We start from the raw sequence: 17068 nt of genomic DNA, 5'->3' as shown, positions 1-17068 counted from the left end.
TTTTCCTATATATAAATGTTGCTATAGTTCCAGCAGCATCTTAGAGTAGAAGCATGGACAAAAATTTGAATACACACTTGGAAGTGTTTGCAGGATACTCCGGGCACTCTAATGTTCTGGGATGTCTAGCTTACTTTGTTGAGATCACTGCCTTCCCTCTGTGGTCTACACCTCTAAGAATAGAGCAGATATTTGGCATGCTGGGGAATGATGCACCAGGCACACTGATCTTCAGGAACTGAGCATTGATGTTAGTTGAAGGAACTCTCAGAACAAGATGATCAGGGCCTGTCATTCAAACCAGCCCTTCATACATGTCCTACTGCTTGAGCTGGCCTATCTATATGAAAATCTTTGAACTTGTGGTCTGACTTCTCTACACACACACACACACACACACAGGCATACAGGCATACTTGCATAAACACACCCACCCACTCACATCCCTATTCCATTATCTACCACCTTCTCTTTTCATTTAATTTACAGGGTGAATAATCAGCAGGCCCTACATCTCAGGTTCAAAGAGGAGAGGTCTGTGTAATGGGGATAACTCACAGGCCTCTAGAACACCAGCACTTCTAAAGACACAGGGCTTCTTGTATCTAGCCTATCACCCTACCTCTTCCACCACCTACATCTTACCCCAAAGATAAATCAGAGTAGATCTAGAACCACTGAGCACAAATCAAGTATCTGCTCCTGGTGTGGAATTGAAGCAGGCCAGCATGGCTACCCATGCCTGTGTCCAGGGATGCTTTTATCCCAGCCAGTTAAAGAATGCATTGTACTGAGCATACCTGTAGCCTTCCATGAATTGCCACCCATCCCAGGAGTCCAACCTCCCCAGGAGTACAAAGGAGTGACTGGGGTCCTATGAGGGAGGTGAATTGAGGCACAGGGAGAGTACCCCTTCTGACCTTCTTGTCCCATCAGGTTCCCTGGCATGGTGTACTCATTCTTGGCAGCCATTCTTGCACCTGACAGCCTTGGCCTAAGACTCATGGTCCCTGGACCAAAATGAGTTTCCTACCCAGAAGGGAAGTGCAACACAAACAAGATGCTCTGGTTCCTGTACAGGAGGGACATGCAGCTTCCTAGGGGAATGTGTAGGTCTATTTTCTCTTACCTCCACATCCTGCAGAACCAGTGGAGGGGGTTTGGTGCATGCAGGTAGGACAGATCAGGCCAATGGAAGAGGTGTTTGGCCATGCACACAAACTCCACCAAGACTACATACCAAGCTAGTGGTGAATCCAAAGTTAACAAAGAGGAAAGGCTGGTTTATTCCCAAAATAGCCTAGAGTGACAGGCCGAAAGCCTGGCTGAAAGTGACCTTAGTCCCATGTTTGGTGTTTTTCAGGCTACAAAGGTAGAAAGATGAAGGTAAGGTGGGGTATGGAAAGGTGAGACTTGGTTGTGTTAATACAGTACCATTTCTGGGAAATAGTTTCTGAAAAGCCCAGGCACAAAGGACACTTGCCTTGTGCCAACAGCCTGGCACCTGAATGGTGTGGATAGGGCATGTTAGAGCAAGGACCGGAGCGAGCATACTCTGGCCAAGCAAGGGTCTCCCCACCAGGGGTCCAAAACAGGGGGAAGCCTGCCTGCCCTCAGGGCTGTAGCCAGGAAAAGCAGCAGGTCCAGGGGCCCTGGGACCCTGCAGGCAGCAACGCTGCACTAACCAGCCCAGGGGGCGGAGCTTCCTGCAGCGCCATTTTAGGGCAGGTCCAGGAGAAGTTGCTGGTTGCTGTGCGAGCTTGAGTCTGGCGGTGGGCTCTGGCGTCTGAGAAGTTGCAGGTGCCCCTGCACTGACTTCAGGAGACCCCTTTCCTTGCTGGGTACACAGCAACCTGGAGGTTTTGGGGACCCCGTGGTTTACGCTAAGCTGTCCCTGGCCACTGCCTGTAGCAGCCATGGTGGGCCTTCCACTGCCAGCCTTTTCTTCCTGGGTGTTCCCTAGCAGAGGAGCCAGGGCGCCCTTACTCCTGGGAATGAGCACAGAGCAAGTTCGCCCTCGGTGGAGGTGGGTCAGCTCTTGGTCTCCTGCGTGTTCCTGGTAGCTCCACTTTCCAGAAACACATTCCGCTTGATGGCAGTATGGCTCCACAAATTTCAAATATTATGCTCCCCCGCCCTTTCCATCTCAAAAAAAAAAGTAATCTAAAAACGGGGGGGGGGGGGGGGGGGGAAGGAGAATGAAAAAACTGGCCACCAAGCTCTCCCACCCATTCCCCAAAATCAGAACCAAAACCAACTCACCACAAACCAGAGGCTGGAGACACTGCAGGAATCCCCGTTCCAGCAGCTTCCCCCACCCCCACCCACCTTTCCATCTTCCTTAAATCCTGTGCTTGCAAGAAGGAAAAGAGAATTAACACATCCTGGGGCTCACTGTGACTCCACTCCAGGATTCAAATGCTAGGCCGGCTCGAACAGTGCCGAGTTCTGGTCACAGTGCTGCCTGGCTCAAGGTTTCCCTACCGCTCTGGATTCCTTGATAAGGTCTGAAGGCAACTTGAGCTGGCTAGGCCAATGCAGGCAGGAAAGGCCACTGCAACCTGAAGCCACAGGTTGTGAGGGAGGAACTTCCTTAGGATGAGGAAACTAACAACTGAATCCAGTCTGACTGGGCAGGCTGACCTGAGCTGGAGATGGTCACATCAAAGGAACAGGGCCTCAGCAGAGGACTCCTTACGGTCCTTACTGGAGGTGGGGGGGGAGTGCTGTTAAACTTTTTACCTTTTCTACCCGTTCTTTAGGCCTAGTTGATAACTTCCTTTTTTTCATTTGTAAGAAGAGACCACGTTGCTACATAGAAGCCCAGGGTTCAACTAGAGAATGGTGGCCTGACCTTTTCTCAGACACCAAATGGGTGATGGGAGTGTGTGTCTAGATATATAAGCAGGGGGAAGGGGTGTTCCAAGCCATGCCCCAGTGTGTCTTTAGGTGTGTGGTGCCAGTAGGGATGGTTTAGTTTGTGGGAGGGGAAACCCATGTGCCTACAGGTGTATCTGTGGGTGGGTGTCTGGGAGAGTTCATGTGGAAATAAATGACAAGAGTTCATGAGGAAATGGCAGAGATAGTATGCAGGTACACACAATTTCAAACTGTTGTGTGCACAGGATTGGAAGTCAAGAAAAGGTTACAGGGCACACCTGGCAGGAATTTGAAAGCCTTCAGGTCTTTTGCTGGTAGTATGTCCAGGGACCTTCTACATTTGCAAGTAACATGGATGAATTTTTTGTAGGAAAAAAGTAGTCTCTACTTAACTCTGCTTTATTTCAAGAAAGGGTGGAGTGTCCCCATCATGCTAGCATGGTGCATTTTCCCAAAAGAAACAAGCAGAGAAAGGATACTTGCTTTCTTCAACAGAACAAGAGCCATGAACTGGTTAACAGTAGGAAGTGAGAGGCAAAGCAAAAAGGAGGGTGTATGCGAGGAGGAAAAGGAGGACTAGGAGAATATATATCCTCTCTCCACTTGGGCTGCTTTCAAGGATCTAGTGCAGGAATCCTTCACAGGGTGGTAATCAACACTTCGAGTTGCAGGGCAACACAAGCAGCCTCCTTCTCAGAGAAAGAACACACCACTCACAAAGCTCTTGTTGATGGGATGCCCCCCAGAATATGCCTGTAGGACCTATCCATAAGAAAGGGAGACTGTGAACCATGATCCTGCTGTTATGTGCACACTTCCAATTATGAAAGATATCCACATTCTCATGTACAACCATTGTGGTAAAAATTCAAAAATGGCCAGGTGTGGTGGCTTACGCCTATAATCCCAATGGGAGGCTGAGACAGGAGGATCACGAGTTCAAACCCAGCCTTAACAACGGTGAGGCACTAAGCAACTCAGTGAGAACCTGTTTCTAAATAAAATACAAAATAGGGCTGGGGATGTGACTCAGTGGTCAAGTGCCCCTGAGTTCAATCCCCAGTACTAAAAAGAAAAAAAAAGCAGAAATGAAGAAACAAACCTACCATGTTCTATGAGAATTCTACTTCTCTTTCACATCCACAATTAGCAAGTTGGAATTAGGGTATTATTATAAATAATTTGCATCCACCATTTTGTTACTTTCTCTGTGGAAACAGGTACAAATAATATGCACAGAAGTACCAAAGAGGAAGCTATTCTAGAATCAGAGGATATGATATCAAGGTATAATTTCCTGAAAGTATAATAGATGAGGAGGACTAAATAATTATGTACATTTGGTATACTTGTGGGTAAAGATGTGAGGCACTGGTATCTCTATGAATAAATGGGCATGAAATAAGAGTAACTTCAATATATCCTCAGAGGCACTCATATTAAAAAGTTTACATACATTTGGGATGGAATTTGAGCTGTGCCATGAAGAATTTTTTCAGGTATACTGAGACTTTTTCATAGAAAACAGGAAATCTTCAGGCTGGGGTTGTGACTCAGCAGTAGAGCGCTTGCCTAGCACATGCAAGGCCCTGGGTTCGATCCTCAGCACCACATAAATATAAATAAATAAAATAAAGGTATTGTGTCTGACTATAACTAAAAAATAAATAAATATTAAAAAAAAGAAAACAGGAAATCTTCAAGGTATTTTAAGTAGGAAAATTACAGGGTTAGATATTTATTTTAAAGAATTCATTCCAGAGGTGGTGCCAAGAGTCAATAGGCAGTAGTATAGGCAGGAAAGCAATTAACAAATTATTATTCACATTTAAGAAGAAATAGTGAGGGTCTAATCCAGTATTTGGGAAATGGAATAGAAATGACAACTTCATGAGAAATTTTGAGGGAATATTCATTATAACCTGATGACAGATTAAATGATGGCAGTAAGAGCAGAAACATGATATGTGTCCTAGTATCATGAATAAGGAAGAGGTGTATAGTCCTGCTGGTATGGTGAAGAGTTCACTGTTTGTTGTCCATGTTCCATTGAGGTGCTGAGGAAGCATGTGTAGAGTTTGCAATTTACATGAGTCTGAAGCTTGGTGTAAAGTCTTGTGTTAGAGATACAAATTTGGGGATTATCTGCACATATACATTTAATTTAACTCAAGACAGTGAGTGATACTGCCAAGCAGAAGTAAGTATTAAAACAGGGAGATTCAGGATCCACAAATCCAAGGATCCAAGAAGAGAAGAATTATTTAGGAAAGAAAATTGAGAAACAATGGCCAAATATGTAAAAAGAGAGCTTAGAAGAGAAGGACGTTATAGAAAAGAGAATTTTAAATGTTACAAAAGGGTTGATTGCGATTAGGACTGAAATGTATTTGGTGGGTTTGAGAATTAGTTACGGCAACCTCTAACACAAAGCCTGATATATAAGCCATTCTCATAAATCTCTGCATTTCTACTTAAAACTTACCAGAATTTTCATTCATTCTTTTGTCTGGGTCAATGTTTTTCAATCCTATCTCACTCCCTTTTTGAAATATTTTAATACCTATTTTACTGTACTAAAGTAAAACTCAAAAAATAATTTAAAAATCTATATTTATAAAATGAAAAAGACATATAATTTATAATGAGATAAAATGTATTTCAATATATAAATTCAATGTCTGTAAAATGTGGCAACTACAAATGCTGACTGATGTAGATGTATTGTTATTAATGTCTTAAATATCCAAGAGCAGCATTTTGGGTAGATTTTCAAAATGATCAACATTCTTGGTAAGATACTGAACAAAACAAAGTAAGATCTTATTTTGGTTTATATTATAGTTGCACTCCTGGAAAAGTCAGTGTATATTAAAAATGTTTCTAGATGACATGACATTCAATTCAAGGCCTAATTTAATATAAATAGGATTTTCACCTACGTGAACATCAAACAGGATATTCAAAGGTTTTATGGGATGTAGAAAAATCTTTGTACAGGCTCTCTTGCATATTGCAGGCCATTTAGCAATCTTGATCCTACCCACAATATGCCAGAAAGTCTTCCAATCATTATGATGATCTTGAACACTTTTCACAAACTTTCAAACCATCCTCTCAGGATTATACCACCTTCATTCATTAAGAACAATTACTCTAGTCTCATCCAAAGAAGAAATTAAGTTCTTCTGTTGTAACTGCATCTCCCTCTAACAACCAGGCCTATTTCCTCTTTCTCAGTTATGAATAGTTTTCTCTTGTATCATCACTCTCTTCCTCTTATTACTTTCAGCTAAAAAACCTGAGCAAGTTTCTACCATTATTTTTATATTCTCTTAATTCTTTTAGTTATAATTCATATTTTTTAAAAAAATTTAAACAGATACAAGACTTTTTTTTATAACTGTATTTATTCATTTTTACGTGGTGCCAAGGATCGAACCCAGTGCCTCACACAGGCTAGGCAAGTGCTCTACTTCTGAGCCAGAACCACAGCCCCAATTCACTTTTTAAATCTCATCCAATTTTTATTTTTCCTTCTCCTCTAAATATTCTCCGAAGAGTGATCTATACCACCTAGCCTCAATTTGGCACCTCCTAATAATTTTTCAACCCACTGCAATTTGGCTTCTGTTCTCACAACAGCACAGAAATTATTCATGCTTAATTCACCAATGAATTTAACTTACAAATTAATGAATATTCTTCAATACTGATTCTCTACCATTTACAACACTGTTATTCATTTTTTTTAAATTCAAGCAGCAAACTTTCCCAGGTTCTCCCATTATCCTACTTCTCCTTAATCTATTCATCTTTTTCTATATAATTTTTTGGGGGTACCAGGGACTGACCAAGGGGCACTTAATGACTGAGTCACATTTTATGTTTTTTTATTTACAGACACGGTATCCCTAAGTTGCTGAGGCTGGCCTCAAACTTGTGATCCTCTTGCCTCAGCCTCCTGAGCCACTGGGATTACAGGCGTGCACCACCAAGCCCACCTTCTATATAATTTTTAAATGGTGGTGGTCACCAGAATTTTCTCCATAACTCATAATTTTGTTCTATATACATATATCTTCTTTTAGAGTATCTAATTTACACTTCTGGTTTTAACTTTCATCTTTATACTGACTGCTTCTTAGCCTATTTATATGATCAAAACTCTTGATCTTTTACCTTTCTTGTGACCTTTTACCTGCCTGCCAGGAATTTCGACCTAGCTATCTTACCGACCATATTGAAAACCTGCTCCTTCTATTCTATTCTGTATTTCAGATAGTGATTTCAATTGATACTGATGCCAGAAACCTGAGAATCATTCCAGGTTTTGGCATGTCAATCTGGCTTGGCTAGAGTTCCCAGTTATTCAATCAAACTGATCTAGGTGTTTCTGTGAAGGTATTTTGTAGATGTGATTAACATCTATATCAGTTGACTTAAATGAGATTCTCCTAGATAACCGAGGTGGATCTGATTCAATCAGTTGGTAAGCTTTAAGAACGTAGTTAAGACTTCCCTAAAAAAGAAGAAATTCCATTTGTGAACTTCAGTTTCAGTCTTCACCTGAGTTCAGCCCGGGCCCTTCCTGAGAGCCTACTCTATGGATTTCAAACTCACCTAACCAAAGCCTAGAAGTCAATACATTGCAGGAAACTACATGACTAGTAGATTTAACTACCATCACCTCTACCAACCCTCCCCCACCAAAAGAACAGTCTATCTTGAGCTCTATATATTTGGTCATTATATTCTCACTACTTAAAGTTCTATTTGCCCCTTTACCATTACTTATCCTTATTTAATACTTAGACCCCTTTCTTAGACTCAGCTGAGAAACTGATCTACACAAGAGGCTATCCTGGATACTTCTAATCTAGGTGGTATGGCCCTGTACACACTCTTATTGTTATGCTAATCTCTATCTGCAGAACTTAAGCAAACCATTTATGGACTTCTTGGGAGAATTAAATACATTATTTTTGGAACCTTGGCACCTATAACAATGCCTGAAATTTAAGAGATACTCAAATTAATAGATGTTCTTTCATATTTTTTGTTGATTGAATGAAAGAATGAATGGTTCAAACACTGGGTGTTAGGTTATGGCTAGCTGTTATAATGGAATCCATGGTAGACAGAATACTGGCTACCCAAAGATGTCCACACCATAATTCCCAGAAACCATGACTATGTTGTTTTAAGAGGGAAAAGCAACTTTGTTGATGTGATTAGGTGAAGGATTTTTTTAGAGATTATTCTAGATTATATAGGTGGTGTGATCTAATTCCATGGGTACAAATGACCTTTTCCTACCTGAGTCAGAGACAGATGATGAAAGAAGAAAATGGAGAAAGTCTAAGTGTGAGAGGGACTCAACCTGTTATAGTTGGCTTTGAAGATGGTGAAAAGGGTCCATAAACCAAGGAATGCAGGTGGCCTCTAGAAGACAGGAACAACCCTCAGCTGACAACCAGCAAAGAAACAGCATCCGGATCTATAGTTGCAAGGAACTGGGATCTGCCAACAACTGAATAGGCAGGATACAGATTCTCCCCTAGAGCTTCCAGAAAGGAACACAGCTGGTCAACACCTTGACTTCATTCTGATTAAACTTACACCAGACTTCTCACCTATTATAAGATAATAAATGTACTGTTTTGAGCTCCAAAATTTGTGATAAACTTGATATAATAGCAATAGAAAACTAATACAGAATACATACAAGAAAATATGGAAGGAATTAAAATGATATGCCAGCAGGTCAAAGAAGCAAGATTACTAGGAAAGGAACTTGATCATACTTGCCTCTTAAAAATTATCAACCTATGGGCTGGAGATATAGCTCAGTCAATAGAGTGCTTGCCTTGCCTGCACAAGGTCCTGGGTTTGAACCCCAGCACCACAGAAAAAAAAAAAAAAAAAAGAAGTAGATTAGAAGATCACGAGTTCAAAGCCAGCCTCAGAAACTCAGTGAGGCCCTAAGCAACTCAGTGAAACCCTGTCTCTAAATAAAATATTAAAAAGGACTGGGGATGTGGCTTAGTGGTTAAGCATTCCTGGGTTCAATCCCCAGAATCAAAAAAAAAAAAAAAGAAAAAAAGAAATGTTTAAATTGATGTTGTGGTAACAAATCAATCAGATAAGTTCATATTGTGGACATATATAGGACAACTGCCTGGACTCATCAGAAATGCCAATATCATGAAAAATTAAAAGCAAAACACTGAAGAATGCTATTCTAGATTTTAAAAGACTCAACAATCACAATAACTAAACAAAATGTATGATCTTTGACTAGATCAGAACAAATGAAAAGCTATAAAAATATTACTAGGAAAATTTGACGTGGACAATGTATTAGATAGTAGCATTGTATCAATGTCAAATTTCTTCAGGTGCAATAACAGAAATGCATGTTTTTATAAGAGACATGATGAAGTATTTAGGGATAAGTATCATAATAACTGCAAGTTACTTCCAAAGGGTTCAGCAAAAAAAGTGTGTGTGTGTATTCAGAAAGAGAAAACCCATACAGCAAAAAGCAAGTAATTGATAAATCTACACTGATGATATCTTTCCACTTTTCCATTGGGTTGAAATTTTATGAAGTAAAAAATTAGTGAAGAAAAGTATTATTTGGATACATAAACTTAACCTTAATGATAATTATAAATCTTACTAGTAAATTTAGAAACAAAGCAATGCATTGACATTTTTGGCAGAACATTTTCTGAAAAATACAAGAAAGACAAAAAAGTAAGTAAGTAAGAGAACTGAAAAAGAAGCAACCAAACAAAGGAAAGCTGGTGAAAGTATATTAGTAGCAAACAAACTGGATTTTAAATGCAAGAAGATAAAAGCATCACTTAAAAATAATAAAAGACTTGTCTTTTCTAGACTTGTATGCACATAACAACAAAGCCTTAATTCCACAAAACAAAAATTGACAGAACTACAAGAAGTTGACAAATTCACAATCACAGTGGGAGATTTTAAATCTACCTCTCTTGATAACTGATAGATTTAGCACAAAAAAATAGTAGAGATATAGATTTAAACAACACAATTAACAAGTTTAATGAATATTTATATAACCCTACATATAACAGAATATACAAAATATTTTCAGGTACACATGAAATAACTGATCATGTTCTCAAGGACATAAGGCAAACATTTCAACAAATACTAAATAATGTTTGTACTCAGCGAAATTAAAATGAGAAACAACAACAAAATGTTAAGATAAAAAGATCCATATACCCATGCCTCAGTTTCTAAATACCATCTCTTAGTACCAGAGTCCCATAGAGAAATGGTCAATGGAGTAGAAAATACAAGATGAGCCTGAAAGTAAGGAAGAAAAGAAATGTTAAAGTAAGTTAAAATATCTATGAAATGATAGGACATGTCAAAAGGACAGAGGAAACAATTTGAATGGGCAGTCAATGGCTTAATTTGGGCCAATTGAGCATTAAAGTAAATAATGATAGCAACATTCCTATTTGAGAAATAAACTAAATATCTGTGCTCAAAGAAATGAATAAATACATGGAGAAAAAAGCTCTTCCTTGAAGTAGTATTTAAACTAGTAATGTAGTAAAAAAGATGGAGTTTGAATATTATCATTTTTGTAGTCATCATGGTAATAACTAATTCAGTCAAGAATTAGCAATGGATGCAAAAGCTAGTGGAAAATAGTTTGATGAGGAACAGGATATTCACATAGTCTCAAAGTATTCCCAGCAAAATTACTAACTACAAAAAGAAAAATGGCAACTTTAGAGTGGGTTAATCTGGAAAACACCCAACACCTTAAATAATCAAAGTTAAGTTACTCCTAAGGGGTCACACCAGCATCATGTGCCACCAATATGATGGCCTGAGAACAACACAATATTATTTCTGTAGTATTCCTCCCAACAATGATTATTATCATATTATTAATATTACTATATTAAATAGATTACATATTAAATATTATGTCTATATTATTCATCTACCACTGATCTACATCCTCAGACCTCTCACAAGTTTTTAAACTGTGAAATTCAATCAAAAAGTTTAAAACATAAGAATCAAAATCAACAATAATGCCATCAATAAATACCATACCCATGCTTTTTCTATGTACTTAAGGAAAATAAGAGTTATATATTAACAAATTATATTGGGATAAGAAGCAATTTATGTAACAAACTTAAATTGAAGAACATTCTACCAAATGATTGTCCTGTATTTTAAAAATTGCCAGTATCATGAAAGAAAAAAAATTGAAGGACTATTCCAGATTAAGAACTGGAAAGATAAAAACTGAATACGATATTATCATCCTAGATTGTAACTTCTACCAAGAAAAGAAAATAGTTATAAAAGACATTTTTTGAATAATTGTAAAATTAAAGTATGACATAGATAATAATACTGGAACAATGTAAAATTTCTTGTTTATGACACATGTACCAAGGTTACATATAAGAAAGTCATCATTCTGAGAAAACACATAATGAAGTACTAACAGGTAAAGGGGAAGGATATCTGCAACTTACTATGAAAATGGGAGAGGGAATGAGGGTGAAAACAATAATGATAAAGCAAATGTGGCAAAATGTTAATTGGTGAACCTGGGTAAAGGGTATCTATGGGAGTTCTTTGGAATATTCTCTTGAACCCAGGGGCTCTTTACCACTGAGCTACATCCCCAGTCCTCCTTATTTTTTTGTTTTAAGACAGGGTCTCACTAAGTTTGCTGACAGTCTCACTAAACTGATAAGACCAGTTTTAAACTTGAAACTGTCCTGCCTTAGCCTTCCCAGTTGATGGGATTCTAAGTATGTGCCACCATACCCAGCCTCTGCAATATTCTCAGAGGCTTTATTTATTTTTTTGCTGGGCTAGGGATTGAAATTTAGAGCCTCACACATATTACACAAGCACTCTACCACTGAGCTACATCCTCAGACCTCTCATAGTTTTTAAAGTGTGGAATTAAATCAAAATAAAAAGTTTAAAACACAAGCATCAAAATCAGCAATAATGAATGCCATTAGTAAATATCATGCCCATGCTTTTTCTATGTACTTAATGAAAATAAAAGTTATATATCGACAAATTCTATTGGATAAGCAGCCAGTGTATACTTTGTTGTTGTTTTCAACATTAAAAAAAATTTTAAAGCAGAAAAAAATTGAGTTTAATGATTTTTTAAATCATTAATAAAATTTATTAAAAAGGAACCTATGTTTAGAAATTTTTTAAAAATACCTCATAGGTCAAAGAAGAAATCATTAGAGAGGGTAGAAAGTAACAAATATTGAATGATTAAAAATACTACACATAGTAACGTGAAATTCTTCTAAAGTGGTAGACGAAAATTTAGTCCTAACTTCTTATTTTAGAAATTAAGAGAAAATTAATGAGCTACAGGTCAAATTTTTTAAATTAAAGAAAAAACAAAAAGAAACTAGAAGAGAAATATAAAAAGCAAAAATTATTAAAATAGAAAACAAAATACTCAATGGTGAGTATTGTTTTAATCAAAAGCAGGAAATACATGAGAAATTTGATTATTGTAATTTATCACATTATTACATGATCATATTGATGGAGGAAAAAACATAATTATGGAAGTAGATACAGACAAAGCACATGGCTAAAAACCCCATAACCATTCATAATTAAAACTCTTAGTAAGCTAGGAATAGAAACTTTCTTAACACAAAAAAGAAAATCTACTGAAAAGGGTGAAACTTTCATAAAATTCTCAAGACCAAGGCAACAAAACTCTACACTGCTTTTATTTTTCCTTGTATTAAAGATCCTGGCTAGCATAGTAAATCAAGCTAAAAAAAAATGGAAAGGAAGAAACTGCCATTATTCACATTATAGTTAAAAGATAATCTAAAAATCTATAAATAATTAGTACAAATACAACTCAGAAAAGCTTCAGCATATAAAATCAATATATGAAAATATCAATCACGTTCCCATTTATAACAAATTTTAAAATATGGTTAAAATATTCATTTTGCAGCAACAACAGAAACTGTAATTAGGAGTAAAACTAAAAGAAAAAAACCCTTGCAGACTACATTATTATTATTAGGTATATATCGCTTCATATAATGTAGAAAATGGTTTAAATTTTATCACTGGAGCCAGCTTTTTGGTTTTCACTTGGCTGGTTTTCGTTTTTTAGTACTGGGGATTGAACCCAGAGGCACCTAACCATTGAACCACATCCCCAGCCCCTTTTTATATTTTATTTAGAGACAGGGTCTCACTAAGTTGCTTAGGACCTTGCTAACTTGCTGAGGCTTACTTTGAATTTTCAATCCTCCTGCCTCAGCCTTCCAAACAAATGAGATTACAGGTGTGTGCCACACCCAGGTGGGTAGTTATTTTTAATGTGTCAAAATCAACTCTTTTTCCTCCTTTACTTAATAAATTTATAGTAAATAGATTACCTTAGAAATCACAACTGCCAGGTGCAGAACATCAGAAAAAGCAGGGTAGCAGTGTAAATAATCTTCATTGTCTTCATTGGGTGAACTATTTTATGAATGCACCAAGGAAATGGAGTCATACTGCAATCCTTCAAAGACTGAAAAATAGTAAAATTAAGGTGAAATCACTTCAATTACTGTCCACTTCTTTTTTTCTGTAGCCTCCTCGATTCCTTAAGTTTCATTGTGGCCACATTTCAATGATATATTCCTACAAAACAGTTTCTCTGCTGAGTATCCGAAGGCATATATTCCACAGCAGTTTAGGGCACAGACTATAACCAAACATTCTGAGTTCAAATCCCAGCTCAGCTACTTAGTGCTATATAACTTCTGGCAAGTTACAAACTTCCTTTGACCTATACAAATCTCCTTAGTGGAGTTCTTGTGATTAAACAAATTAAAATATGCAAAGCCCTTATTTATGGCCCATAAAAACTTCAGCAAATACTATTATAATTTTCAATAATTTGAATCACTAAGGGGAAATTATGTAGCTCCTGCAATTCTTGTCTACACATCTTCCTTTGTTTTCTAGCTGAGCACTGCTCTCCCTATAGCCTATTCTATGGTACCTCATTACCCCTCTGGACTGAGGTGAAAATGAGGGAAGTAAAACTATGGAATGACATCAGATGCTGTCAAAAGTGAAACAGAGCTCATTCTTTTCTATGCTCTACAACCACACCTCATGTCTAGAGCCTCCATGGTTGTCAGTTATCCCCTTATTCATTGACTTATTTACTCAAATATCTTGTTTCACTCCAGCTATGCACCAGCCATTATGCCTTGGTCATCCATCCTCTTAAAATTCCCAGCACAGGGCTGGGGTTGTGGCTCAGCGGTACAGCTTTTGTTTCACACGTGGGGACCCTGGGTTCGATCCTCAGCACCACATAAAAAAATAAATGAGTGAAATAAAGGTATTGTGTCCAACTATAAAATAAATAAATAAATAATAAATAAATAAATAAATAAATAAATTCCCAGCACGATACCTATGCAATGCAAATGTTCCACAAAGGTTTACTGTATAGATGAGGAATGATGCTTCTCTCCTTTGGATTATAAGGACCTCTGAGACTTGGGTCAAAATTGGTTTTATATTTTGCATTCTACAAAACTCATTTAAATAGGAGACTGCTTTTCTGATAGTAAGAACTAAATTCCTAAAATACAAATCATAACACTTGCTTGAAAATATTCTGTGGTTTCCACTGTTTATGGAATAAACATACTTATTTCCTTAGCATGTTCAAGGCCCTAGGGCCTTGTCTTCACCTGCTAGTCCTTCTTAGAGTCACAATTACAGCCAAGCTATTCCCAGAACAAGCATACCTTGAGGCTTTTGTTCTGGAAACCCTAGGCCTAAAAAGCATTCTATCTCCCTTCACATGGCAGATGTCACTCACCCTTTAAGGCCCACCCAAAGCTCACCCTTCCTCTTTGATGGCTCACTATTACTACCAGAAAGACTGACTTGACCCATCCTCCATACTTCCTGAATATCTTGAACAAGCAAACATTATGGCACTTGGGTTTGTACATCATATTGTGACTTTTTTTCCTTATTAAATTCTCTCACCTTACACACAGAAAGACATACTTCTGAAGGCTCACCTTACAATCCTCTCTTTTTAGCACAGTGCAGGGCATAGGCATTAGGCCTTCAATACAGTCTTGTAATTTTATTTTGAACTAGGTTCTTTTTAAACGGAAAATTTTGAAAAAACATACATAAGCAGAGACAACAGTATAATAAGTCCCCATATAGACATCATCCTGCTTAATTTATCAACTCAAGAAAATTTTGTTCATCCTCCGCCCCCACACCTTAACCCCACTGAATTACTTTCAAGCAAATCAAAATATTCAAGCCTATTTCTTTAAAACATTATAATTATCACATCTAAAATATTAAAAATAGGACTGGGGTTGTAGTTCAATGGTAGAGCGCTTGTCTCGCAAGCGTGAGGCCGTGGGTTCGATCCTCGGCACCACATTAAAAATAAATAAATAAAGATAAACATATTGTGTCCATCTAAAACTTAAATAAATAAATAAAATATTAAAAATACCTACTAAATGCCATCAAATATCCATCACTTCATACAAACATATCTTGTGAAAGGGCTTTTCAGTGCCTGCATGTTCTTTCTTCTATTTTGAAATTGCGGAAAGAACATGGAAATACGTAATTAAGCTTCGGAGAGCCTGGGTGACCCAGATGAAAACGAAAGACTCTGACCTGGTTTCGGGTGGGAAATGTGTATCTCACTACTTCTCCGGAGGAAGAGGGTGCGACTTCAGGCCGGCAGATGCGGGAGGAGGTGCGGAGGGAAGATCGGTACTACCGCCGTTGGGAGTTCCTTCCGGATAATCCCACCGCGGAGCGAGAAGGCAGCGCTTTTTGGGAGGCTTGGCTTCCCGCGTGTTCCCGGGTGGGAGTGTGGATCTCCCGGAGGCACAAGGTTGGTCCCCCATAAGTGTTATAGGACCCGAGCGACAGTTTTCTCCGATGGGCCCAGGCAAAGCTGAGAGACCTGAGATGGCGGCGGATCCCCTTCAGGAACCAGCTGGCTTCCTCCCCGTTTTTCCTCTTACCGTATTTCCTGTATCCTGAGACGTATATCCCTTCTCCGCCCCCGCACCTCCACCCCGCTACGTACCCCACCCCACTTTAACGTTTCTACCAGGAAGAGACTTAAAAAACTGCGTATGTTTTAATATGATGTTTTACCCTAGCGCCTCCAAATGTAACTATACAATCTATGCGAGAAGCTCAGATTTGCCTCTAAGTGGAAAATTCTGCATGGTTTATCGATGTCTGTGTGTGAGAGCGTCACGCAGATTTACTTTAGAGCTTTACAATCCAGCTGCGGATGCACATCACAGAGCCATAAAATTACAACCATTTAAAAAGCAGTATACATACATGTTGACTGGTTGACTAGAGTGCAAAACAGCACATTGATCATGGAAAATGGATATATGAAATAAAGTCACCATATCACAGAATCCAAAATCGCTTTTTCTTTATATTTTAACAAATGTGTAAGCTTTGAAGGCTTACTATATTGTTTTCCACGTTTCAATAACTGGGAACTCTCTTGAGACTTGACAATTGATAGCATTCCATACTTTAATTGGCAATATTTTTTCTTTCTTAAAGCCATGGAAAATAATGACTATCTTACTATAGGTGGTACGCCGTATATATGATAAGTCTTAACTAAAAGAAGGTACAGTGTGTCTTAAAAGAAAAGGCTTCTGGATTTAGACCTTCATCATTCAAATAGCCCAGTTCCGAGTCCACTTTTTTTAGACCATACTTTTCCAGCACCACCTTTGATTTTTTTTAAATGACAGATTTCAATACTCAATATCAAAAGAGAACTGGAAATAAAATTGTGCCCTTTACAAGCTCCGTGGTCTTTAAGTAATTAATTAAATTCTTCAAGTTTTGGTTTCCAGAGCATAATAATCTCTTCTTGCAAATCTGTTGCCATAATTAGGGATAATACATTAAAATCACTCACTATCATAACTACCTCCCATTTCCATCATTGCTACCTTCATCCAAGTACCCACCACAGCCCTTTACACAAATTATGTACTCAGTAAATGTTTGGGAAATAAATAACCCTACTGTTTTGTATCAGATGCTACTAATAAAG

The 17068-nt window shown here is 38.0% G+C and overlaps 1 protein-coding gene across 2 annotated transcripts in view; it reads right to left on the bottom strand.

Moving 5' to 3' along the window:
• The window catches only part of Nbdy (negative regulator of P-body association), a 51199-nt gene extending 35223 nt beyond the window's left edge, over positions 1 to 15976 (bottom strand). Inside the window, exons 1-3 of one of the 2 annotated variants that reach the window (XM_077107080.1) lie at positions 15640 to 15976; positions 13353 to 13489; positions 9988 to 10233 (exon numbers count right to left, since the gene is read on the bottom strand). In XM_077107080.1, the coding sequence (XP_076963195.1) occupies positions 15669 to 15875 (207 nt within the window). In that variant the 5' untranslated portion in view covers positions 15876 to 15976 and the 3' untranslated portion in view covers positions 9988 to 10233; positions 13353 to 13489; positions 15640 to 15668. Of the gene's footprint in view, positions 1 to 9987; positions 10234 to 13352; positions 13490 to 15639 lie in introns of those variants that run through there. The other variant, XM_077107079.1, reaches the window with a different exon arrangement.
• Between the last annotated feature and the right edge of the window lie 1092 nt (positions 15977 to 17068).

Source organism: Callospermophilus lateralis, chromosome X, assembly GCF_048772815.1.
Source record: "Callospermophilus lateralis isolate mCalLat2 chromosome X, mCalLat2.hap1, whole genome shotgun sequence".
NCBI lineage: Eukaryota > Metazoa > Chordata > Mammalia > Rodentia > Sciuridae > Callospermophilus > Callospermophilus lateralis.
This window is presented reverse-complemented; position numbering and strand designations above follow the sequence as displayed.